The sequence below is a fragment of the Chinchilla lanigera genome, unplaced genomic scaffold (assembly GCF_000276665.1).
Source record: "Chinchilla lanigera isolate Chin_1 unplaced genomic scaffold, ChiLan1.0 scaffold00131, whole genome shotgun sequence".
NCBI lineage: Eukaryota > Metazoa > Chordata > Mammalia > Rodentia > Chinchillidae > Chinchilla > Chinchilla lanigera.
In genome coordinates this window covers 649,785-671,706 of record NW_004955532.1, presented here as the reverse complement: position 1 = coordinate 671,706, position 21,922 = coordinate 649,785, and the positions used below count along the sequence as shown (strand labels likewise).

Sequence of the window (21,922 nt, the reverse complement as noted above, 5' to 3'; positions counted from 1 at the left end):
TGCTGACCCCTCCGTAGGGCTCAAGGTGATGGTGCTGGGCTTGGCGGGAGCCGACCCCGAGCAGCTGCGTCGCTTGGTGCCGGGCACAGACCCTCTCCAGAATTTCTTCGCCGTGGACGATGGCCCAAGCCTGCACCGGGCAGCCGGTGACCTGGCAGCAGCCCTGTGTCAGGCAGCCGTGGCCGTTCAGGTTTGGAAGCAGCCTCTGGGGGGCTAGGGGTGGAGAGGAGGGAACCCGGGCCCCTGGTAGCTCTGCGTGGCTCAAAGAGACCTCCTGTCTGCAGCCCCAGCCGGGACCTTGCTCCGTGCATTGTCCAAAGGTGAGTGGAGCAAAGGGGGTGCGGGCGTGGCCCCCGACCGCCTCTCCAGCCTCACTGCGGTGTCTCTCCCCAGGGCCAGAAGGGCGAGCCTGGAGAGGCGGTGAGTGGGCGAGCCTGTGCGGGTGTGGAGTGGGCCGGGCTCAGCGGGCCGGGCCGCGGGCGGCGTGATGCTCACGGGTTTCCTTCCCAGGGCCCGGAAGGACGAGCTGGGCCCCCCGGCGCCCCTGGTCTCCCGGTGAGTGCCTCCCTGTGCCTGGCCCTGCCCTGACTGGCTGTCCGCCTCCTTACCTGCTCTGCTCTCTCAGGGCAGGGCTGGCGCTCCTGGTCCCCAGGGTCCCCCTGGGCGTGCTGTTGCCAAGGGCGACAGGGTAAGTGAGACGCTGTCGTGCCTGGCCTGGGCCGTCCTTCCGGCGTTCTCAGGGGGTGTAGGGGGAAGGAGGAGGAAGCGGAGCTGAACCACAGAGGGTCACAGAGGTTCTCAGAAGCCTGGGCAGAGATTATAAGCCACGCCAGAGGACCGGGGGGCGGCTCTGAAGCGGGGGTGCCACGGGGCAACAAGATCCCTTAGACAGTCTGGGTGGCCGTGCCAGGTCCCGGAGGCAGGAGGGCCCTTTGTCTCACCTCGGCCGTGTGCCTGGAATTGAGGTCCATTCACCGGGGAGGGGCCGCTTCTCTGCCTGACGACACTTGGCCTGTGGGACAGGAGCTCCTGGTGGATGGGGTAGTCTCTTCCAGACAACCAGGCCACTGGGGTGGGGTTCCCTTCCTGCCCTGACCTCTTTGCCTCCTTAGGGCTTTCCTGGAGTGGATGGGGCTCCAGGCATCCCTGGTCATCCTGGGACTCCTGGGACCCCTGGTCTGAAGGTGAGGAAGCCTTACCTTGTACATCGTCGGGGGACGAGTCCTTGAGTGGGTGGGGTGCTTCTAACTCTGTCCTCCATTTGCAGGGCGCCCCAGGGCTGCCCGGCCCTCGTGGGGAACCGGTGGGTACCTTTCCTTCTTTACCGTCCTAGTACCTTCCCAGGGTTTTCCTACAGTGTGGGGAGTGTGGGGCAGGAGGGTGTTGGCCTGTGGAGCCCATTCTGAGACTCACCTGAGCCTGAGCGCCTCCTTCTGTTCTGCTTTGTCCTTAGGGAGAGCAAGGACCTCGAGGCCCGAAGGGGGAGCCGGTAGGTGAAGTTTGTCGGGGGGCTGTGCCAGGTAGGGACAGGGTTGCCTTGAGCCAGACCCTGGGCAAGGCCTGAGGCGTGCTGGGGCACTTTGGGGTCTCCCACCCTGACTCCTGTAATGGTGCTCTCTGCCCCTGCAGGGCGAGCCCGGGCGTGTCACTGGAGACTGGGGACCAGGGCTTCCTGGCAGAAAAGGGGACCCTGGACCTTCAGTAAGTCCCAGGGTGCGTCGGGGCTGGTGACGCGTGCTGGGAGACGGATGGAGGGGCGAGGGCAAGGTCTGTGGGGTTGCACCTTATCCTTCGTCTCCTCCATCAGGGCCCCCCTGGACCTCGCGGCCCCCCAGGGCTTCCTGGCACAACTGTAAAGGTAACATCAGGACCCCATATGGGTCTCAACCTCCATGTGACTCAGAGATCTGGTGACCCCACTGGGACCCACACTGCCCTGCTCTGATCTTGAGACCCGCACCCCTTTCAGAGCTCCTCAGTTCCCCTATGATCCTTACACTCCAATTTGACCCACGAACCTCGTCCTTTTTGTACCTTGGGGCAGGGGGTCTGTCCAGGGTCACAGGATCCTGATCTGTCTTTCAGGGCGACAAAGGCGATCGTGGGGAACGGGTAAGTGAGGGTGAAGGGATGCAGCGGGCGGCTCGGAGTCAGAGCCCCCGGGCCGTCCCCTGAGCTGCTGTTCTCTCCCAGGGCCCGCCTGGACCGCGGATTGGTGGCCCTGCTTCTGGGGAGCCTGGGCTGCCGGTGAGGAACTCAGAGAAAGTTCTCCGGGGGTGGGCAGGGTCAGGGGGCTCTACCGGGGCAGCATCAGGGTGCTGGGCTTCACAGCTCTTAGCTCTCACGTCCCCTCCCTTTCTTCTAGGGTCTTCCTGGAAGCCCTGGGCCCCAAGGCCCAGTTGGCCCCTCTGGAGAGAAAGGGGAAAAGGTAGGACACCCACCTCTTGATGTCCCTGTTCTGGAGCAGGGTGCCGGGGGCAGGGCATCCCCTGGATCTTCCCACCTTCTCCTTCAGGGTGACTGTGAAGATGGAAGCCCCGGCCTCCCCGGACGATCTGGCCCCCCGGGCGAACCGGTAAGTTAGAGGCCAGGGTTCCGAAGGTGGTGGGCATAGTTCCAGTTCCCACCCTCGACCACCAACCCCTGCCCCTCTGCACGCCCAAACCTGTGCCTCTGAACTCCCAGTGCATCCCTTCCAGGGTCTTCGGGGACCTCCTGGAATCACTGGCCCCAAAGTGAGTGATAGCTGTGGGACCAGATGTGAGGGGTGACGTTCTGGGACCCCCATCATATTAGGGGAGGATGGGAGGTCAGGGGGTAAAGATTCTGCCCGGGCCAGGGGCGGTGGGTTCACTGGGGCTGCTGGAGTTTGAGACACCCTGTTTGGGGCTCACTGGGTAAGGCCTCTCTCCTATCCTGTCTCTTCTCAGGGTGACCGGGGGCTCACAGGAGCCCTGGGTGAGACTGGAGCAAAGGTAAGTGCGGTCCGGGGCGCTCTCGGGGACCAGGAGAATCTGCAGCCACACTCCGCTCTGACCTCTTCTGTCCTGTCAGGGTGAACGGGGACTCCCTGGCCCAGCGGGACCCCAGGTAAGCCCGTGAGCACACCGGTGCCAGCTGCCGGTGGGCTCTGTGTCCACTCCCGGCCCTGGCTTTGCCCTTGATACCCACTGGTCCTCCCCCTGCATCCTCATGTCACTCCGTTCCTGCTGACCAGGCTTCTGCCTGGCCTCCAGCTCTCACTGTCTGACCCTGCTGAGCTGACGTGGTACCAGTCTAAGTCCTGGCCGCCACTGCCTCTGTCCAGCTACCCCATTCCTGCCCCTCCCCCCTTTGCCCGTAGCCTCCTACCCACCTGGAGTGGCACTTGTACTTCTTTTCCCCAGGGGCCACCTGGGGCTGCCGGACATCCTGGAGCCAGGGGTCCTGAAGTGAGTCTGTGACTGGCAGGGCCAGGAGTGGGGCTTTTGTATGTGCCCCCCGCCCCGCTTTTCCTGGGCTCACGCTCTATCTGCATACAGGGGCCACAAGGACCTGCCGGCCGCCGAGGAGAGAAGGTGGGTCGTGGGTGGGGGACATACTGCTTGGTCGTAGGGATGTGGCAGGTGGGACGCTGGGACCTGGGCTTCCTGGGAGGGTCTCTGACCTGTTCCTGCCCCTGTCTTCTTTCTACAGGGAGAACCTGGTCGTCCTGGGGACCCTGCAGTGGTGGTGAGTGAGTGGAGGATGGGAGGCCTGTGAACCACTGCTCCAGGTGGTGACCCCGCAGCCGTGGGACTCTGGGCAGGCGCCGCCCTCTGTGACCCTTTTTGTGCTGTAAGCTGCCCCAGGCTCCTGGCTGTGACCTTCTGACCCTGCAACAGCCATAGTAGTCACGGGCTTTGTGCTAGCTCATCTTCTGTATCCTTCACCCACCTCTGTGGCAACCCTCCGTGGCTGAGCAGGGGCTGAGCTCTGTGACCTCCAGCTCCACGTAACTGCTGTCCCAGTCAAGCTCTGGTCCTCTGGTCCCCAGATGGGGCCAAGCTGGGTCTGACGTGTTTGTTTTCAGACACCTGCTGGTGCTGGAGTCAAAGGAGAGAAGGTACGCGTGGTGAGAGGTTGTTACAGGGTGAGGTCAAGGTGATGGGCGGCTGCTGGGCCGACCTGAGCGTCGCGGGGTTGCCGCGTGATTTCCGGCTTGCGGTTGTGCCTGGAACTGGGTACCAGCACTGCTGTTTTTGTCACCTTCAGGGAGAGATGGGGCCTCCTGGGCCCAGAGGAGCTGCCGGCGTCAAAGGCGGACCGGTGAGTGAAGGGAAGGTGTTAGGGGTGGGGCCTGTGAAGGCTTTGCCCGTCTGACTTCTGTCCTTCCACCCACAGGGCCCGCCTGGGCTGGCTATGCCTGGAGATCCTGGCCCCAAGGGAGACCGTGGAGAGCGGGTTAGTGCATGTGGAGGTGGGGGTCTTGGCAGAAGGAAAAGTGGTATCTGGGAGCCGTGACTAAGCCCTGTTCCCCTTCTTACCCCTTCAGGGTCCCGTGGGCCTCACTGGCAGAGCAGGACCCCCAGTGAGTATCTGTGACCTTGGGTGACACTGCCTTTCAAAGGCTGCATATATTCTGTGTCACCTCATTCCTGTCTCCCCCGTAGGGTGACTTAGGGCCTCCCGGAGAGAAGGGAGACCCCGGGCGGCCCGGCCCTTCCGGACCGGTTGGCCCCCGAGGACGAGAGGTACGAGTGGGGGAGTCGTGGGAGACAGGGGAGTAGGGGCCTGGCACGGCTGGGGGTCGGGAGCCAGGGCTGAGTCTCATGTCTCACAGGGTGAAGTTGGAGAGAAAGGTGGCGAGGGTCTCCCGGTAAGGCTTCTCCCCGCTGTGGCTTCTGACCCTTTACCCCTAAGCTGTGACCCCCACCGGGTCATCCAGTCCGTCCTCTGCCTCCTGTCCAGCTGGTGCCCCCATTCCTTGAGTGAGGTAGACCCTGGCTCACCTGTACAGTGTGACGGTTCTGTCTATCTCCAGGGCGACCCAGGGCTGCCTGGGAAGGCGGGAGAGCGAGGCCTTCGGGTGAGTGTGGGCCGGAGGGAGGGCGGTGGTGGAAGCGCTGGGGCACGGAGGTGACAGAGGTGCGGAAGGAGGGAGGGGTGGGCGACGCTGCAGGGAGGGGTGGGGCTGTGGGAAACCCTGGCGTGGATTGTGGGGCAAATGGCAGTCTAGGTGTTTTTGAGAAAGCTGCAGAATGCTGGGAGGGTCTGTCTCAGACCAGATGCTCTTCTTAGGGGGTGCCTGGAGCCCCGGGGCCTGTGGGTGAGAAGGGAGACCCCGGAGACCCTGGAGAGGATGGGCGAAATGTGAGTCCCGACCTTGACCCCTTACTCCTGAACACAACCAACCTCAACTCCCCAGTCCTCTAATTCGTAGCCCTGGTCCTGCCGCCCCCAACCTGAGCGCTGGCCTTCTCAGTTTCCCCTTCTGTGACCCTTTCACCACAAAGACCGCCAGGACCCCAGGAGTCCCCATGTACTTCTTTTTTTTTTTTTTCCCGGTACTGGGAATCGAACTCACTACCTTGCGCTTGCCAGGCAGGCGCTGTGCCGCTGAGCTAAATCCCCAGCCCTGAGTCCCCATGTACTTCTAAAGCGTCCCCAACCTGCTCCCTGCCTTGAGTGATCCTGACCCCTGACTTTCTGCAGGGCAGCCCTGGACCGTCTGGACCAAAGGGTGACCGTGGGGAGCCGGTGAGTGGGGCTGGCCCGGGCTCAGGCAGGAAGGAGAGCTCCCCAGTGCTGCGGCCCGTGCCGGTCAGCGTCTGCACAACCGGCCATCCCGGCCCGGCCTGCCTTCTCAGAGATGGCCCTGGGTGCTGCGTGGGATTTAGGGGCAGAGTTGAGCCTGAGGCAAACCTGACCATGTCCTGGGACCTCAGGGCTCGGGTTGACTGGATCCTTTCCTTTCCCAGGGCCCCCCAGGACTCCCCGGACGACTGGTAAGTGTTGAACGGGATCTGGCCCTGTCGCCTCCTTCACCCTCTGCTGACACCACCCTGCGTGCCTCACCCTTCCCACTGCTGTGCCCCCCACACCTCCAGTGACCCTTGTAGCCCCGCACTGACCCCATCTCCGCTCACCAGCCATCCCCGTCACTGCAGCATTCTTCTCTGGTGCTCCCCACAGGTGGACACGGGGCCTGGAGTCAGAGAGAAGGTACTGGGCCTGCGGGCGGAGTGAGTGCCGGGCTGGGAAGGACCCGGTACCCTGCACAGCAGGTCCTGCCTCGAGCATGCTCAGGGCTCCGGCATTGTGTTCTTAGCAAGCCTGTCTCTGCATAGGGGGAGCCTGGCGAGCGTGGACAGGAGGGTCCTCGAGGACCCAAGGGTGACCCTGGCCCCCCTGGAGCCTCTGGGGAGAGGGTGAGTTGGTTGGCCTTGCGGGGGAAGCGGGCCTGGGAAAACCTGCTCTGACCCGGCCTCCCTCTTCCTCAGGGCATTGCTGGGCTTCGAGGACCGCCAGGCCCACAGGTGAGTGCTGCCCTGTGCCCCGTCGGCCTACGCCCCATCTTGCCCTGACCTCTCGTCCGGCCTTCTTCCCTCCAGGGAGACCCGGGTGTCCGAGGCCCAGGAGGAGAAAAGGTGAGATGGGATTGTTTCCGCTGGGCCTGGCTCCCGCACCCAGCTCATCTTCACAGCCTCTGACTGCTCTGTTGTCCTCAGGGTGACCGGGGCCCCGCTGGGCTGGATGGCCGGAGCGGGCAGGACGGCAAACCGGGGGCACCCGGCCCGCCTGGGGAGCCTGTGAGTTGTAGTAATCAACTTTGGGTGGGGCTGGGGATGTAGCTCAGCGGCACAGTGCCTGCCTGGCAAGCTCAAGGTCGTGAGTTCGATTCCTGGTACCAGAAGAAAAACAAAAACAAAACAACTGCGTTCGCTCCCTTCCTATAGCCCTCAGAGGCGGGTGGAGACCCCAGCCTCATCTCCGTCCTGAGCCCCAGGGCCAGGCGTGCGGTCTGTCCACTCCCAGAACCCGGCCTGGGAAGGACATGCTGCTGCCGCTGTTGGTCTTGGGTCCTGGGAGCGAGTGCCTTCAGCGCTGGAGCCCCAGGCCCCCGAGCCTGACTTTGAGTCTTTCCTCAGGGTGCTGTTGGCAAAGCTGGGGAACCAGGGAGAGACGTAAGTGAGGGGAGCACTGGGTGGAGGTGGCTGAGGGGTCCTGTGAACCCCAGCCAGGCCATCACCGTCACAGTATCCACCAGAGCAGGGCAGTTCGTCCTGCTCTGGCTATGGGCGGGGCTGCAGGCCTCTGGCTGGCTGGTTTTAGTAAAGTCCCCCTTTCTAAAGTCCTTTGTCCTCGGGATCATAAGAGGCCCCCCAGGTTCTGGAGAATTTTCCCTGGAGAGTCTCAGCAGGGGTCCCCTTAACCCATGGATCTGTGCCTCAGGGGATCCCGAGGGATCTCCCAATCTTGGGGGTTTCTATAGTGGAAGAGAATCACTGGGGGGTCCTCCCAGCCCACAGGGTGTTCCCAAGAGATATCTCTGGGGCCCCCTCAATCCTAGCAACAACTTTTTCCAGGGGCTTCCAGGCTTCCGAGGAGAGCACGGCCCCCCCGGCCCCCCCGGCCCCCCTGGGGCACTGGTGAGTCCGGGCTTTCGTGCTGCCTTCTGCCCCTTCCTGCCCACCCTGAATGGCGACAGCTGACTAATGCCTGCTCCCACAGGGAAAGCCCGGCGAGGACGGCAAACCCGGCCTGAACGGGAAGAACGTAAGTCCAGGGCAGCCGCGGCAAGACCCGGCGCAGAACGCCGCGCTTACAGCCCAGCACAGACCACACACAGAGCACCGCACTCACACCCGCACACCCCGCCCGCGCGGGCGGATGCGTCCCACGTGTGCACGCAGGCAGCCTTGCAGACACACAGCGGACGTGGCCTGTGCCCAGCTGGGCTGAGCCACGCTGAGACAGCCCACAGCCGCGAGCACAGGCCCAGGCCTCCAGGTACAGGTGGGGAAGTGCAGACTTGCGGGCGTGTGGCCCCATTCAGGGGCGTGTGGCCCCATTCAGCGACGTGTGAACGTACGTCCATACATAACACTTCCCTCAGACGTGTGCTAAGATATGGGCCCGGGACTGCATGGGTCCTGTGCTGAGACGCGCATCCATGACGGTGCCGTGTGACACACTCAGGGACATGCTGACACATGCCTTTTTGCCACCAGTCACTCACGTACAGATCCCCATGCACACTGAAGCGTACCGGATCTGCAGACAGATGCCAAGGCACACACTTCCCAAGGCACTGGAGACCGGGGTGTAGCTGCACGAGCCCATGCGCAGTCATGGATCAAGATATGCGCAGAGACTGAGGTGCACAGCACCTCCACAGCACACAGACACACGGATACGCACACCCCCAGACACACGGGCACTCAGCCACCCGGAGATGCATGGCTGTGGACTTACACCTAGAAGCCAGAGAGAGGAGGCCATGTGCAGGGCCATGCAGAGGGGAGCAGGCTCATCCAGACACGCCCCTGGACAGGTAGCAGCTCACCGACTGGGCACGCATCACCCCTAAGACACGCACAGCCATGGAGTGAGGCACAGGCATTTGGTCATGGTCATCTGAGATCTGCTGAGACAGTTCACTGAAGCCAGGCGCTAGTGACTGTGTAGGCTGATATGAGTCTTCTGCCCCCAGGGACAACCTGGTGACCCCGGAGAAGCTGGGAGAAAGGTAAAGCCCCGCCCCTGAGCTTGCGCTACCCTTGGTTTGTGCCCTGTCTGAAAAACGTTTCTCTTCCTTAGGGGGAGAAAGGAGACTCAGGCGCCCCGGGGAGAGAAGTGAGTGCTGTGCCTTCCTTATCCTCTGACCCCTGATCCTGACCTTGTGAGATACGGTGCCACTCTTCTCTGGGGTGTCCTGATCCTGGCTACATCCTCCACAGGGTCACGATGGCCCCAAGGGTGAGCGTGGAGCTCCTGGGAGCGCTGGACTCCAGGGCCCTCCAGGTCTTCCAGGGCAGGTTGGCCCTCCTGGCCAGGTGAGTGTCTAGGGCAGTTCTGGGACTTGGTTGTGATCTCCTGGGTCCCCTCCTGGGATTCCGTGATCCTGTGTGATCCCTTTGTGTTCTATCATATCTCAGGGTTTTCCTGGTGTCCCCGGAAGCGTGGGCCCCAAGGTCAGTGTGTGTGTGCTGGGTAGGGGCTATAGCCTGGGGCTGGCCAGGGTTGGGAGACATTTTCTCCCCCTAATTGTTCTTGTTCTCAGGGTGACCGTGGGGAGACTGGATCGAAAGGACAGCAGGTAAGGCCCCGATCTTTTTTACCTGCCTAGGTAACCGTAGCACCCACATTTACATATACACGTGCCCTGCTGGGTCCTAGCGGCCTGTCTTGATCTCTCCAGGGCCTCCCTGGAGAACGTGGCCCCAGAGGAGAACCTGGGAGTGTGGCGGTGAGCTGAGCTCAGGACCTGGCCCTTGTGTTCACGTGCACGCCCGTGGGGACCCCTCTCAGCCCTTCTCCTTCACACGAGGCTCCTCAGGACTGCTGCGCTGGGTCCCCTGTCTCAGCGGGTTCCTGTCGCCTACACTCAGGGGGACTGGGACAAGGGCACATGCCAGGGGGGGAATCCCCATGGCCTCCAGCCGGGCCTCGGCTGAGGGGTGGGCAGAGGGCACAGAGGTCTCTTTCTGGGGTTAGATGGGCCAGGAGGCAGGGGCCTCTCTTCCGCGGGCACCCCTGACTAGTCTCTTGTCCCCAGAACGTGGCCCAGGTGCTGGAAACGGCTGGCATCAAAGTAGGTCACTTAGGGCTGGGTGGGCGCGGGGAGGGCTTGGGAGTGGGCACGGCAGTTACGGTCTCTGCCCTCTGACTCCTTGCTATGCCTCAGACGTCTGTCCTGCGGGAGATCGTGGAGACCTGGGATGAGAGCTCTGGCAGCCTGCTGCCTGTGCCAGACCGGCGTCGAGGCTCCAAGGGGGACCCGGGCGAGCAGGGTCCCCCAGGCAAAGAGGTGAGCGGTGGCTGTGACGGGACGTGGCCTGTGGAGGGCACCAGCGCACAGCTACCAGCACTTGCTCTTCCGCTCCCGCAGGGTCCCATCGGCTTTCCTGGAGAGCGTGGCCTGAAGGGAGATCGTGGAGACCCCGGGCCCCAGGGGCCACCTGGCCTGGCCCTTGCAGAGAGGGGCCCCTCTGGGCCTCCTGGCCTTGCCGGCGAGCCTGGAAAACCTGGCATTCCTGGACTCCCAGGCCAGGCTGGGGCTGTGGGAGAGGCGGGGAGGCCAGGAGAGAGGGTGAGCCTGGGGCTGGCCAGGCGGGCCAGGGGCGGGGCGCTTGGGGAGCTCGGACGCCCCTGTGAGCGCAGGCTGCTCTGCTGTTTGCGTTGCAGGGAGAGCGGGGTGAGAAAGGAGACCGTGGAGAGCAGGTGAGAGGAGCGGGCTGCACACGGAGGGGCTGCCTGGAGGCTGTGCTGGTGTAGCCACACCCTCTTCTTTTCTGCAGGGCAGAGACGGCCTTCCTGGCCTCCCCGGCCCCCCCGGCCCTCCTGGTCCCAAGGTGATCACCCCAGCCCTACCCGAGGCCTGTCACTGCTGTGACTACTGAGACTGATGACCCCGAGTCCACCTGTGTCATCTCCGACCCCATAGCCTTCTGTGGTCCCGTGAGCTAGAGGGCTCCTGGGGTCTCCGTAACAGACTCACCTGTCCCTGGGGCCTTGTGCTTGTAGGTGGCCATCGAGGAGCCAGGTCCTGGACTTGCTAGAGAACAAGGACCTCCTGGACTCAAGGGCGTGAAGGTCAGTGTAGGTCAGCCTACGGGCTCCCCACCACGAGACCCAGGCCTGACTGGACATCTTGCCCTCGCAGGGTGAGCCAGGCAGAGATGGTGACCCAGGCCTGAAAGGAGACAGGGTGAGGCCTCCTACCCCACCACAACCCCCCTGCATGGGCCTGCGGGGATGGGTGTACGTGTGTCCGTGGGCACGGGGCGGGGTGGGAAGCTCACAACGACTGCTTGCAGGGTGCGCCAGGCATCAAGGGAGACAGGGGAGAGCCTGGACAGCGGGGTCTCGATGGCAGTCCGGTGAGTCCTTGTCCCGCGGGCCTCCTGCGTGTGGGTGTGGCTCTCCCACGCTTTCCTATGCGTGGGGCTGGAGTCGGCGCTGCCCTGCACTGTCTGGGTCCTGCATCCGGCTGTCTAGAGGGTCGGTGTGTGTGGAAAAGCTAGCACTGGGGCACAAGGGCAGCACCGCCTTAGACTTATCCTTTCCAGGGTCTGCTGGGAGAGCGTGGCGTGGCTGGGCCTGAAGGGAAGCCGGTGAGTGGTGGCCCCAGCTCCGGGGCCCCTGCTGTGTGTGTGCATGCGTACACGTGCACGCGTGTCTGTTCCTTTGCGCACAGGCTCATGGTGCCTGTGAGAGGCTTGCTGTCTGTGGTGTCCGTGTCCGTGTCCGTGGCCCACGTGCGCTCGTCTTGAGGGGCAGCCCACGGCACATGGTCACCGGGACTGGGGGCTGGGGGTGCAAGTGGGCTCCAGAAGGTGGGAACAACATGCAGGAGGCCCAGACTGAGGCTCATCAGCTCCTTCCCATGCAGGGATTGCAGGGCCCCAGGGGAGCCCCAGGCCCGGCGGTGAGTACCTGGGGACCCTCACTTTGGCTCTCACCCCGGGCCCCAGCGCTATGGGCAGGACTGCCTCGCTTCCTGGTCGGGTGGGGCTGGCCTCCTTCATCACACTGTCCCCAACAGGGTGGCCACGGAGACCCTGGACCACCTGGTGCCCCAGTAAGTGACAGGGGAGCAGTGCCTCGTGGGGCCCAGTGGGGGGCAGGACAGGCATTGGCCGTTGCTGATGAGCCGGGCCTGGTTTCTGGGAACCCCGAGCCCAGCAGACTAGGCTGACCCCTGTCCTCTCCTCGACACTTCCTAGGGTCTCACCGGCCCTGTGGGGCCCCAGGGAGCTTCTGGCCTGAAGGTGAGTTAGGCCTGCGGGGTGTGCGGACGGAGGAGCGGGTGAGCCCTGTTCACACCCAGAGCAACGTCCGCCAGCCTCCGGGGAGGTCACTGCCTGCAGTGGGGCCAAGCACCAGGAGCCCTGCATGTGGACTCGGCTCCTGAGGTTTCCGGGTCCTTTGCAGGGGGAGCCTGGAGAGACGGGACCCCCAGGACGGGTGAGTGGCCGGTTCTCGGTGGAGGGTCACAGGGAGATGGCGGGGTGGGCACTCTCCTGACGTGTTCCTCCTCCAGGGCCTGCCTGGACCTGTGGGAGCCGTGGGACTTCCTGGCCCCCCTGGCCCTTCAGGCCTCGTGGTGAGTCACCGTGGCGGCTGCAGGGGCACCGTGACTACCCCAGGGCCCCGTGTTCTCTGTGTCCTGTGCGCCTTGCCCTGTGTCACTCGTATCCATTCCCCCTCAGGGTCCACAGGGGGCACCGGGTTTGCCTGGACAAGTGGTGAGTCCTGAGGTCAGGGGCTGGGCTGCAGGGTTAGGGGTCAGGGGTCAGCTCGCAAGTCCTGGCTGAGCTCTTCCCTTTCAGGGGGAGACTGGGAAGCCAGGAGCCCCGGGTCGTGATGGAACCAGTGGGAAGGACGGAGACAGAGGAGGCCCTGGTGTGCCCGTACGTGTCTGGGGGAGGCCGGCGGGCCTGTGTGGAGATGGTGCCCAGGTGTACATGAGGAGTGGGGCGCCTGGGATGGGGTGGGGCGGAGGCTCTGACCTCCTCACACTGCCCTGCTGCAGGGGCTGCCAGGTCTGCCCGGCCCTGTCGGACCCAAAGGAGAGGCTGGACCCGTGGGACCCCCTGGACAGGTGACTTTGATGCCGACCTCTGCCTGCACCAGCTCCTCTGCTTCACCCCAAGCCTCAGTTTCCGAATCCCCCTGGGGTGGCCTGGTGGGAGCGGGGAGGAGGGGCCAGGCCCTCACTTGGCGTTCCCCACAGGTGCTGGTCGGGCCTCCCGGAGCAAAGGGAGAGAAGGTAAGAAGTGCGGGCTGGGAGAAGGCCTGAGGGTGGGGTGGAGAATCCCAAGATCCCCTCTCCGCCCCCAGGGAGCCCCGGGAGACCTGGCCGGAGACCTGGTGCGTGAGCCGGTGAGTGTGACATCTCCAGTCGCGGGGACCTTTGGCTCATGGTTCACTAACTCTCACGACCCTTAACTCCCTTAATACGTCCCGCGCCGACCCCTGGCCTCTGCACCCTCCTGAGTCTCATCCGTCTGTGTGATGCCTGTGTTGCCTCCTGCCCCTTCTGGCTACAGGGGCCCAAAGGTGACCGAGGACTGCCGGGGCCGCGGGGCGAGAAGGTGAGTGGGCCCGGCCCCCTGGCCTGAGTGCTGGGCCGAGGGGGGAAAGGCCAGAGCCCCTCAGCACCCTTTCCGTGCAGGGTGAAGCTGGCCGTGCAGGAGAGCCTGGAGACCCCGGGGAGGATGTGAGTCTGGGGCCTGGGGGGTCCGCGCTGGGCTGAGGAGTGTGGCTGTGGAGCTCATTCTCGGGGCGCTTTGGCCCGCGTGCGGGTCACACGCTCTTGACTTCCACACCCCGAGGGCCTGGGATCCCGGCGTGCCTTCTGTGTGCCTGACTTCCTGTTCTCCCGTGCACCTGAGCCCACACTGGTGCGTTCCCGTCTGCTCTCCTGGGTCATGTGTGGGCAATTTCCCTGGCTCCTGCTTCTGTCTGTCTGAAAACACGTGCGGTCACATCTGAGCTCTCTGGGAACAGACATGGCGGTTCCCCTCCGAGCTCCACATGTGTGCTCCTGCGTGAGTTCCAGGCGCCCATAACTGTGCCTGGCTGCACACAGACCTGTGTCATGTCTGAGCTCCCTCGAGCCTGGCCTTGGTCACGGGTCTGAGTTTCTCGGGCTCAGGATCATATCTGAGCTCCCCTGGGAGTATGTCTTGGCCAAGGCTCACCTTAGTGTTCATAGTCCTACCTTTTCAAACGCTGCTTGCTTTTTTTTTTTTTTTTAGGGTCACAAAGGGGCTCCTGGCCCGAAAGGTCACAAGGTATATTTGGAAGGGTTTCTGCTGGGGAACATGGTCCTGAGACTCTGAACCTCATACAACCCTTCTTTCCCTCAAAGGGTGACCCAGGAGTTGGGGTCCAAGGCCCCCCTGGGCCAACTGGCCCTCCAGGGGTAAAGGTAAGTCAACACCCCACCACCCGCCCTGGGGCAGCAGCGGGCTGGCCCTTGGAGGTGGAAGAAGAGGGGGTTCTGGGGCTCACCGCGGGAAGGGATCTCACAGTGACCTTTTCTCCTGTTGCCGTCTCCGTTTCAGGGAGAGACAGGCACCCCCGGCTCCCCTGGGGCTCCTGGAAGTGTCGGGTTCCCGGGTCAGACAGGCCCTCGAGGAGAGACGGGCCAGCCAGGTCCCGGCGGAGAGCGGGTAAGGGGTAGAAACGGCATGGGGGGCTTGGTGACTTCAAGCTCTCCGACTGTGGTAGTGGGTGAGGAGGAGGGGCTGAGGTGCTAGCGGGGGGTCCTAATCTTGGGGGAGGGAGGAGGAAGGTTCCAAGTCACTCCTGACTCATTTTCCTGTAGGGTTTGGCAGGACTCCCAGGGAGAGAAGGTGCCCCAGGCCCTGTGGGGCCACCTGGACTGCCGGGGTCACCGGTGAGTAGAAGCGCCCCCATGCTCCAAGTCTGCACGGGAGGATGTGTGGCGGGACGAGGCCCTGCTGCTAGACCGTGTGCATGTGTGTGCGCGCTCACGTGTGTGTGTGTGTGTGTGTGTGTGTGTGTACGCGCGCTCACAGGATTCCCACCTCTCTCTGACCCACAGGGAGCGCCTGGGGCCTCGGGACTCAAAGGAGACAAGGTTGGTGCAGTGCGGCTGGCTTTCTCCCGTGCCCTGTCACCCTCCACCCTCCCCTGAGCCCCCATGGCATTCTTTCCCCTCTGATTCCCATCACTGATCCCTGATGTCCTGCTGCTCCCCAGGGAGACCCCGGAGTAGGGCTGCCCGGGCCCCGAGGAGAACGTGGGGAGCCAGGTGTGCGGGTACGTATGGCTTCTCCCATGCCGGGGAGTCGTGGCCCTGATTCCTTCATCGCAGGCCTTGCCTCAGATGTGCAGCCTCTGAGGCAGGGGACCTAATGTAACCATCCAGGGAGAAGACGGCCACCCTGGCCAGGAGGGGCCCCGAGGACTCATGGTAGGTCCCTTTGGGGGAGGTGCCAATGATGGCCCTGCCGGTGTCCCCTGTGCCCTTGGGACACTGCATTCTGCCCCGGCCCCTTCTTCTTTCCGCCTCCCTTACTTCCCCTCTGTCCTGTTCTGTCTTCCCTGCCCCTTGAGCTGCTCCTCACTAATGCCCCACGTTCCTGTAGCTCAGTCATTTTCTCTCACACAGGGGCCCCCAGGCAGCCGGGGGGACCAAGGGCAAAAGGTAAGAAGGTGGCGCGCGTGGGAGTGGGGGCGGGTCTTTGCCCTGGGGGCTCTGGCTTGGGCGAGAGCCCCCAACACTCTTCCACTCCACAGGGTGACGCTGGAGCCGCAGGGCTAAAGGGTGACAAGGTGAGTGTGGGCGTGGGGTGGGGCAGGAGCAGGGGGCCGGGTTGCTCCTGACTCCTCCGACCGCTCCTCACCTCCTCAGGGTGACTCGGCTGTGATTGAGGGGCCTCCAGGACCGCGTGGTGCCAAGGGGGACACGGTGAGGGGTCTGGCTCATGGGCAGACTGGGTCCCCGTGGTGTGGGAGGGGCTCCTGGGGGGCTTGGCCAGGGGGTCTGAGAGCTCAAGTCTCTCACCTCCTGGAAGGTGAGGGTCTGCCAGCACTTGACTCTGACCTCTGCTGCAGGGTGAACGAGGGCCTCGGGGCCTGGATGGTGACCAAGGACCTCGGGGAGACAGTGGGAACCCTGGTGACAAGGTACGGGGAGGAGGGCGGGTTCTCCACGTAGGGCCCTGCAGGCTGTGGGGAGTCCACAGCGAGTGTGTGTGGGCAGGAGGGCTGGCAGGAGGGGCTGTCTTGGGGGCCGAGGGCAGGGGCTTGTGTAGGCTGAGAGTATGGGGCTTGAGCAAGGCCCACCAGGGAGGGCAGGAAGGGAGCTCCATGGACTGTGGCACTTGGCTGTTGGGGGTGCCCTGGGGTGAGCAGTGAGCTGCTGTGGGCACCCCAGCACCACCCCACCCTGCCTGGGCTCGGGTGGGAGGAGGAGCCCCGGGATGCAGGGGGAGCGCCCCGAGGAGCTCTGCCCTGCCACGGGTGCCGGGCATCCTTGGAGGGCTGCCTGGTCCTGATTCTGGCCTCTCCTGGTTGCCCCCACAGGGTGCCAAGGGAGAGCCTGGTGAGAAGGGCACAGCCGGGCCAGTGGGAGTTCGAGGACTTGCAGGACCCAAGGTGAGCCCTGCCCCAGGCCCGGCCATGCTTCATGCCCGCCTGACCCTGGCTGTCCCCGAGTGCGGAGGGTGCCTGCTTCCCTCGCTCTGGGTGTACGGGTGGTTGCATAGGACCTGTGGGCCCTGGCCTGGGGTCACCAAGCAGCTTCCCATGTGCTTGGCCAGCCTGGGGCCCCGTCGCACTGAAGGGCTCACCCCAGTCTGCATTCCCACAGGGCGAGCCTGGTGCTCCAGGGATTGCTGGGGACCCGGTAAGATGCCCTCTTCCCGCCGACAGGGGCCCCTCCCCCCACACGACCCCATCCTCCTGGTGGTCCCACTCGTGGAGCCTCTGACTTTGTTAGTGACCCAGTATCCCGCGGTGTTCTCCTGTTGCCCAGAGACCGCCACCTCCACAGTGACCCCCTGATGATCCTGACCGTGCCCCTGGTGCCCCTTGTCCCTGTGGCAAACCTCGCCCCTCCTGTGTCCCCCCTTGATGGTCCCTGCCTGCAGTCCAGGGCGAGTCCCTCTGATCCCTCACTGAGCTCCCTTGACCTCATCCTGACCCCCCCAGGGAGCCCCAGGAAAAGATGGAGTCCCTGGTTTCCGAGGAGACAAAGGAGATGTTGGCTTCACGGGCCCCCGGGGCATCAAGGTGGGCAGGGAGAACTGCTTTAGTGTTTCGTTTCTGGCTGGGAGGGGCGTGGATGGGCCGGATGGTACGGCCCAGGGAGGACTGTGCTTGTTGGGTCGGGGGCTGGAGTACCTGCAGTTGATTGAGAGTTGGTTCTAGGGTGGAGGGCTGCCAGGAGGAAGTGCCCGGAGGTGGCTCTATTACCTGCTCTTCTCTCTCAGGGAGAGCGCGGCGTGAAGGGAGCCTGTGGACTCGATGGAGAGAAGGGAGACAAGGTACAGAGGCCGCGGGGCCGCGGGGGCCGCGGGGCTGGGACCTGAGGCTCAACCCTGCTCCCGACGCCCGCAGGGAGAAGCTGGCCTCCCAGGCCGCCCTGGGCTGGCAGGACGCAGAGGAGAGACTGTGAGTATGGGGCACCCCCGGGACAGGATAGGGTGGGTGAGCCAGGGCCAAACTCATGCTTTTTTTCTTCTCCAGGGGGAGCCTGGTGTGCCAGGCCAGTCTGGGGCTCCTGGCAAAGAGGGCCTGATCGGTCCCAAGGTACAGTCTCTCAAGAAGGGGGATAGCGGGGGTCAGGATGGGGCAGGAGAGGTCACTATAAGGTCATGAAGGCCGGGCGTGGTGGGGCACACCTGTAATCCCCGTCTCGGGAGGCTGAAACAGGAGGATCACTGTGAGTTCAAGGCCATCCTGCACTATACAGCGAGACCTTGACACCTCTCAAAAAACAAAACATACATACAAAACATAACCCCAGAAGGCCAGGAAGGCTTGGAGTCAAGGAAGGTTGTGGAGGGCTGGTTACTGGGGGACGAAGTGGGGTGGTCTTGAGATTTCAGAGTGGGTGGGGTCGCAGAAAGGGCGGAAGGTGGCGCAGGGGTTATGTGCACCAGGGCAGGGGGTAGCGGTAGGGTTGGCGTCACCGGGATCACGGAAGGTGGTGGGCATTGGCTCCAGGTGTTCAGGGGAGGGTCGGGAGGTCAGGGCAGGGGGTCTCTCACGCTCCTTCTGTCCCCAGGGTGACCGAGGCTTTGATGGGCAGTCAGGACCCAAGGGGGACCAGGGTGAGAAAGGGGAGCGGGTAAGTTGGGTTCGAGGCTGTGGTGAGCATGTTCTTTGGGAGTGGGTTCATCTTTGGGGGCTGTGCTCACTGACTCTGTCCTATCTATCCTCAGGGGCCCCCAGGAATTGGGGGCTTCCCAGGGCCCAGGGGCAGTGATGGCTCTAGTGGTCCCCCCGGGCCACCTGGGAGTGTTGGTCCTAAAGGCCCTGAAGGACTTCAGGGGCAGAAGGTAAGGGTCCCACTCTGACTCCTGGCCTTCAACTTCCCTACTGCTTTTTTTATTTTTGTTTTTGCAGCGCTGGGGGTGGAAGCAAGCACTCTCCCGGGGCCTCCCTGTCCTCCCCGCCTCTCTGATTTCTGACCTGCAGCCTGTCCTCCAATCCCCTTGCTCCAGCCTCTGAAGCTGTGATCCCCAACGTGCTTATCTTCTGATTGCCATTGACTGACCCTGCTCACTTTGTCCTTCTGTCTGACAGGGTGAGCGAGGTCCCCCTGGACAGAGTGTGGTGGGGGCCCCTGGGCCCCCCGGGACCCCGGGTGACAGAGGGGAACAGGTGAGTGGGATATTCCCGGACTTGGGCTCAGAGACTGGGGCGACTCTGGTGTCCCCGAGACCTGAGGTCACAGCCTGATCCTGTCTGCTGCACATAGGGGCGTCCGGGTCCTGCTGGCCCCCGTGGTGAGAAGGGAGAACCTGCCATGACGGTGCGTGAAGTCCAGGGGCTGGGCCCTGCCTCTCGCGCCCTGACGCCTGTGTCCTGGGCCCTGCCCAGCTGGTCTCTGCTTGAGCCCCGCGTGGTGGCGGTCACTCCTGCGGTTCATGGGCTTTCCTGGGCAGTGTGGTCTTGTGTTTCTAGGAGGATGACATTCGGGGCTTTGTGCGTCAGGAGATGAGTCAGCACTGCGGTGAGTGGGCCCAGCCGGGTGCCCTCAGGACCCCGATCCCACTCCTTCTTAGCCACTGGGGAGGGGCCTGCTGATCCCCAGAGCCTGGGGGGACGGGCGTCAAGGAGAGGGCTGGCTACGCAGCATACCTGTGCTGCCGGACAGACGCGTCGATAGACGCCTTCTCGGTGAGGGGCACACAGGCAGACGAGGTGGCGCAGCGTCCTAGCCTGGCTGTGCGTGGCGTGGCGGGGCGGAGCTGGGCCACCGGGCCTGGCGGGGAGGGGCGCGGTGACCTCAGGGCCATCAGAAGTGAAGCTGGCCTCGTCCCACCCCTGCTCGCAACCTTGTCGCTGCCTGTGCTCACCCGCCCCCGTCTGCGTCTGCGTCCTTGGCCTCTGCCGGCGGGCCCCGCCTCCTCAGTCCGGTCTGCCCTTCTTCCCCGGTCTTCCTTGGCGCCCCTCTACCTTCCTCCCTGTCCTCTCCGTCCTGTTGTCTCTGTCACCGTCTCCACCGCTGCCTCTGGGCGTCTCCACCCGCCGTGTGCTCTGCGCGCCTCTGTCTCTCACCTGCTCCTCCATCGCCCTCTGCCCTTCTCTGCCCCCTGCAGCCTGCCAGGGCCAGTTTATCGCATCCGGATCGCGTGAGTAGTTTCTTATACCGGGCACTCGGGCCGTGCTGCTCAGCAGGGGGTGGCCGGGTGGCTGTCCCCGAGCGCCCCAGTGCGTCACCGGAGCTCATCACCTGCTCTGTGCTCCAGGACCCCTCCCCAGTTACGCTGCGGACACGGCTGGTCCCCAGAGCCCCCGGCTGGTGCCTGTGCTGCGGGTCTCCCACACAGAGGAGGGTGAGGACCCGGGGCCCTGGCACTGGCATGTGCCGTGCGCGAGTCCACGTGAGGGCCTGAGCACGGGCACCTTGTGTGCATGGCTGGGGGGTCAGCGCTGCCACCTGTCCCGGGGCCGGCAGCCGCCCCTCACAGCACACCTGTCCTGCCCGCAGACCAAGTGCCCCCTGAGGACGACGAGTTCTCCGAGTACTCCGAGTACTCCGTGGAGGAATACCAGGACCCTGAGCCTCCCTGGGACAGTGAAGGTGAGGACGAGGCCTGGGCCAGAGGAGCTCGGGTAGCGCCAGTCCTTGGCCTTTCACCGACGCCCGCAGGCCCACTCTGACCCCCGCCACCTGCTGACCTGACCCCATTGGCCCCAGACCCCTGCTCCCTGCCGCTGGATGAGGGCTCCTGCACGGCCTACACCCTGCGCTGGTACCACCGGGCTGTGCCTGGCGGCACCGAGGCCTGTCACCCCTTTGTCTATGGTGGCTGTGGCGGGAATGCCAACCGTTTTGGGACCCGGGAGGCCTGTGAGCGCCGCTGCTCACCACGAGCGGGCGACAGCTCCAGAACAGGTAAGGGCCTACGCCCACCTCAGCGGGGCCTGGGCACCCAGATCTGTCCGGAGGCAGAGGCCTTGGGCAGGGTCGGGCTGAGAAGCACCCTCGGATGCAGGACCTGGGACAGATCCCCAGATCCAGGAACTGCGCCCAGAAATACAGAGGACCAAAGGCAGTTTCTGACCTTCCCACCCAGGTGCTGCCAGGAGCTGAGGCCGCCGCGATGGGCTGGTGTTCAGCATCCCCTCGAGGGGCTGGGGTCTCAGCAGGACCCGGGGGCCCCTCCCCTTGGTGCTAAGAAGGCGGTGTGCGTGTGAGCGTGGTGTACATGTCCGTTATTTCAGTGGCTGGGTCCTGTGGGTCTAGGACACACAAACTCCCATTGTGGCGGATGACTCACGGTGGGGCGGCTGTGGGCAGTGAGCAGATGTGACTAGTGTCTGACGGTCCCTTGACCCAAGCCTGTGATACTATGGTGCTGAATCTGCGGGGGGCATTAAAGCTGCTGTTTTAAAAGGCTCTCGTGACTTTCTGCGTGTGTGACTCTTTGTGCTGGGGGAGAGATATTCCCTGGTGGTGGGTCGGTGTTACTCTGCGTGGGTGGAAGTCCTGCTGCCAGGCCCTGGTCATTGTCTTGTGACCCTCAGTGTCCAGCTTGTCCCCCTAAAAAGGAGAGACACCCCCTCACTGTTCCCGGGGGGGGGTTGAGTCATGGGGGGGACTGCCTCGTGCCCTGAAATATGCCCCAGCTCCCGCCTCGGGGACTGGGGGAGGTGAGTGGACCTTGAGGAGGAGCAGGGTTGGACCGTGGCACAGCTTCAGCTGGCGGCCGCCCGACTTCACGCAGAGAAGACAGCAGCGTGGGCCGGCGTCCGCGTACGACCCGCGGTGAGTGAGCCTGGGGCTCTGGGGTCTTCGGTTCCCTCTCTGCCCCGAGGACGTGCCTCTGCTGCTTGTTTCAGCGGCCAGCTGCCCAGCTGGATTCCGTCTCCTTTTTATCATTCTGTATTTTTCTGTCTCTGAACTTTTCTGTCCATAATTCTGTCTGTCTCTGAAATGCTGTCCGCGTCTCTCCTTCCTCCACATTCCTGCTTTGCTCTGGCGCCATCCCTGTCTGTCATCTCCCTCTGCTCATCCTCACCCCTCTTTCTGCTCTCTCCCCTTCTCTTCCTCCATCTCTTCTTGCCTATTCCTCTCTCTCCCTCTCTCTCTCCTCCATCTCTTTCTCTCTATTCTGCTCTCTCCTTCTCGCCTTCTATCTCTCCCTCTCTCTTCCTCTCTCCCTCCATCTCTCTCTCTCTGCCATCTCTTCCTCCCTCTGTCCATCTTCCTCTCCACCCATCTCTTCCTCTGTCCTTCTTTCTCTCTCTGTCCATCTCCTCCTGTCTTCTCTTTGCTCTTGCCAGCTGGATCTGTACAAATCACCGTTAATCAGACCCTGGCCCTGGGTGTGTTTTCTCCTTGCAGCCAGACGCCACGATGACCAGGTGGGCTCCGTGGGTGCTGACGGTCCTCACGTCGGCCAGGGTTCTGGCTGTCCCAGTGACCCCTTCCCCAGCTTCCCAGATCCTTCCTCAGAACTGTTCTCAGACCACTCCTTGTCCTGTGGCCTCAGTGAGGCCCTCAGCGCCCACCGCCGGCCTGTCC

At 63.8% G+C, this 21,922-nt stretch overlaps 2 protein-coding genes across 2 annotated transcripts in view; both read left to right on the top strand.

Moving 5' to 3' along the window:
* The window catches only part of Col7a1 (collagen, type VII, alpha 1), a 30,274-nt gene extending 9,480 nt beyond the window's left edge, over positions 1-20,794 (top strand). Inside the window, exons 28-119 of the mRNA XM_013507646.1 lie at positions 18-190; positions 285-320; positions 394-420; positions 511-555; positions 626-688; positions 1,113-1,184; positions 1,268-1,303; positions 1,454-1,489; positions 1,630-1,701; positions 1,808-1,858; positions 2,086-2,112; positions 2,194-2,247; positions 2,366-2,428; positions 2,516-2,575; positions 2,700-2,735; positions 2,931-2,975; positions 3,055-3,090; positions 3,387-3,431; positions 3,522-3,557; positions 3,676-3,711; positions 4,052-4,084; positions 4,234-4,287; positions 4,363-4,422; positions 4,514-4,549; positions 4,632-4,712; positions 4,802-4,837; positions 5,003-5,047; positions 5,260-5,331; positions 5,674-5,718; positions 5,940-5,966; positions 6,154-6,183; positions 6,309-6,389; positions 6,462-6,497; positions 6,573-6,608; positions 6,690-6,770; positions 7,110-7,145; positions 7,548-7,610; positions 7,693-7,737; positions 8,675-8,710; positions 8,782-8,817; positions 8,922-9,017; positions 9,120-9,155; positions 9,245-9,280; positions 9,383-9,430; positions 9,740-9,775; positions 9,869-9,991; positions 10,073-10,273; positions 10,369-10,404; positions 10,482-10,535; positions 10,708-10,776; positions 10,847-10,891; positions 11,001-11,063; positions 11,253-11,297; positions 11,576-11,611; positions 11,729-11,764; positions 11,910-11,954; positions 12,118-12,150; positions 12,227-12,289; positions 12,396-12,431; positions 12,516-12,596; positions 12,719-12,787; positions 12,920-12,955; positions 13,027-13,068; positions 13,236-13,280; positions 13,361-13,405; positions 13,947-13,982; positions 14,060-14,119; positions 14,256-14,363; positions 14,519-14,590; positions 14,759-14,794; positions 14,917-14,976; positions 15,086-15,130; positions 15,329-15,364; positions 15,457-15,492; positions 15,572-15,628; positions 15,775-15,846; positions 16,246-16,317; positions 16,532-16,567; positions 16,873-16,953; positions 17,154-17,207; positions 17,281-17,334; positions 17,410-17,472; positions 17,951-18,013; positions 18,108-18,224; positions 18,472-18,549; positions 18,647-18,700; positions 18,853-18,901; positions 19,491-19,523; positions 19,641-19,727; positions 19,883-19,975; positions 20,093-20,290; positions 20,472-20,794. Coding sequence (XP_013363100.1) covers positions 18-190; positions 285-320; positions 394-420; positions 511-555; positions 626-688; positions 1,113-1,184; positions 1,268-1,303; positions 1,454-1,489; positions 1,630-1,701; positions 1,808-1,858; positions 2,086-2,112; positions 2,194-2,247; positions 2,366-2,428; positions 2,516-2,575; positions 2,700-2,735; positions 2,931-2,975; positions 3,055-3,090; positions 3,387-3,431; positions 3,522-3,557; positions 3,676-3,711; positions 4,052-4,084; positions 4,234-4,287; positions 4,363-4,422; positions 4,514-4,549; positions 4,632-4,712; positions 4,802-4,837; positions 5,003-5,047; positions 5,260-5,331; positions 5,674-5,718; positions 5,940-5,966; positions 6,154-6,183; positions 6,309-6,389; positions 6,462-6,497; positions 6,573-6,608; positions 6,690-6,770; positions 7,110-7,145; positions 7,548-7,610; positions 7,693-7,737; positions 8,675-8,710; positions 8,782-8,817; positions 8,922-9,017; positions 9,120-9,155; positions 9,245-9,280; positions 9,383-9,430; positions 9,740-9,775; positions 9,869-9,991; positions 10,073-10,273; positions 10,369-10,404; positions 10,482-10,535; positions 10,708-10,776; positions 10,847-10,891; positions 11,001-11,063; positions 11,253-11,297; positions 11,576-11,611; positions 11,729-11,764; positions 11,910-11,954; positions 12,118-12,150; positions 12,227-12,289; positions 12,396-12,431; positions 12,516-12,596; positions 12,719-12,787; positions 12,920-12,955; positions 13,027-13,068; positions 13,236-13,280; positions 13,361-13,405; positions 13,947-13,982; positions 14,060-14,119; positions 14,256-14,363; positions 14,519-14,590; positions 14,759-14,794; positions 14,917-14,976; positions 15,086-15,130; positions 15,329-15,364; positions 15,457-15,492; positions 15,572-15,628; positions 15,775-15,846; positions 16,246-16,317; positions 16,532-16,567; positions 16,873-16,953; positions 17,154-17,207; positions 17,281-17,334; positions 17,410-17,472; positions 17,951-18,013; positions 18,108-18,224; positions 18,472-18,549; positions 18,647-18,700; positions 18,853-18,901; positions 19,491-19,523; positions 19,641-19,727; positions 19,883-19,975; positions 20,093-20,290; positions 20,472-20,488 — 5,240 coding nt within the window. The 3' untranslated portion in view covers positions 20,489-20,794. The remainder of the gene's footprint in view (positions 1-17; positions 191-284; positions 321-393; positions 421-510; positions 556-625; positions 689-1,112; positions 1,185-1,267; positions 1,304-1,453; positions 1,490-1,629; positions 1,702-1,807; positions 1,859-2,085; positions 2,113-2,193; positions 2,248-2,365; positions 2,429-2,515; positions 2,576-2,699; positions 2,736-2,930; positions 2,976-3,054; positions 3,091-3,386; positions 3,432-3,521; positions 3,558-3,675; positions 3,712-4,051; positions 4,085-4,233; positions 4,288-4,362; positions 4,423-4,513; positions 4,550-4,631; positions 4,713-4,801; positions 4,838-5,002; positions 5,048-5,259; positions 5,332-5,673; positions 5,719-5,939; positions 5,967-6,153; positions 6,184-6,308; positions 6,390-6,461; positions 6,498-6,572; positions 6,609-6,689; positions 6,771-7,109; positions 7,146-7,547; positions 7,611-7,692; positions 7,738-8,674; positions 8,711-8,781; positions 8,818-8,921; positions 9,018-9,119; positions 9,156-9,244; positions 9,281-9,382; positions 9,431-9,739; positions 9,776-9,868; positions 9,992-10,072; positions 10,274-10,368; positions 10,405-10,481; positions 10,536-10,707; positions 10,777-10,846; positions 10,892-11,000; positions 11,064-11,252; positions 11,298-11,575; positions 11,612-11,728; positions 11,765-11,909; positions 11,955-12,117; positions 12,151-12,226; positions 12,290-12,395; positions 12,432-12,515; positions 12,597-12,718; positions 12,788-12,919; positions 12,956-13,026; positions 13,069-13,235; positions 13,281-13,360; positions 13,406-13,946; positions 13,983-14,059; positions 14,120-14,255; positions 14,364-14,518; positions 14,591-14,758; positions 14,795-14,916; positions 14,977-15,085; positions 15,131-15,328; positions 15,365-15,456; positions 15,493-15,571; positions 15,629-15,774; positions 15,847-16,245; positions 16,318-16,531; positions 16,568-16,872; positions 16,954-17,153; positions 17,208-17,280; positions 17,335-17,409; positions 17,473-17,950; positions 18,014-18,107; positions 18,225-18,471; positions 18,550-18,646; positions 18,701-18,852; positions 18,902-19,490; positions 19,524-19,640; positions 19,728-19,882; positions 19,976-20,092; positions 20,291-20,471) is intronic.
* An 892-nt stretch (positions 20,795-21,686) lies between these two features.
* Positions 21,687-21,922, top strand: part of Ucn2 (urocortin 2) — a 1,176-nt gene continuing 940 nt past the window's right edge. The window contains exon 1 of the mRNA XM_013507572.1: positions 21,687-21,910. Within this exon, the coding sequence (XP_013363026.1) occupies positions 21,755-21,910 (156 nt within the window). The 5' untranslated portion in view covers positions 21,687-21,754. The remainder of the gene's footprint in view (positions 21,911-21,922) is intronic.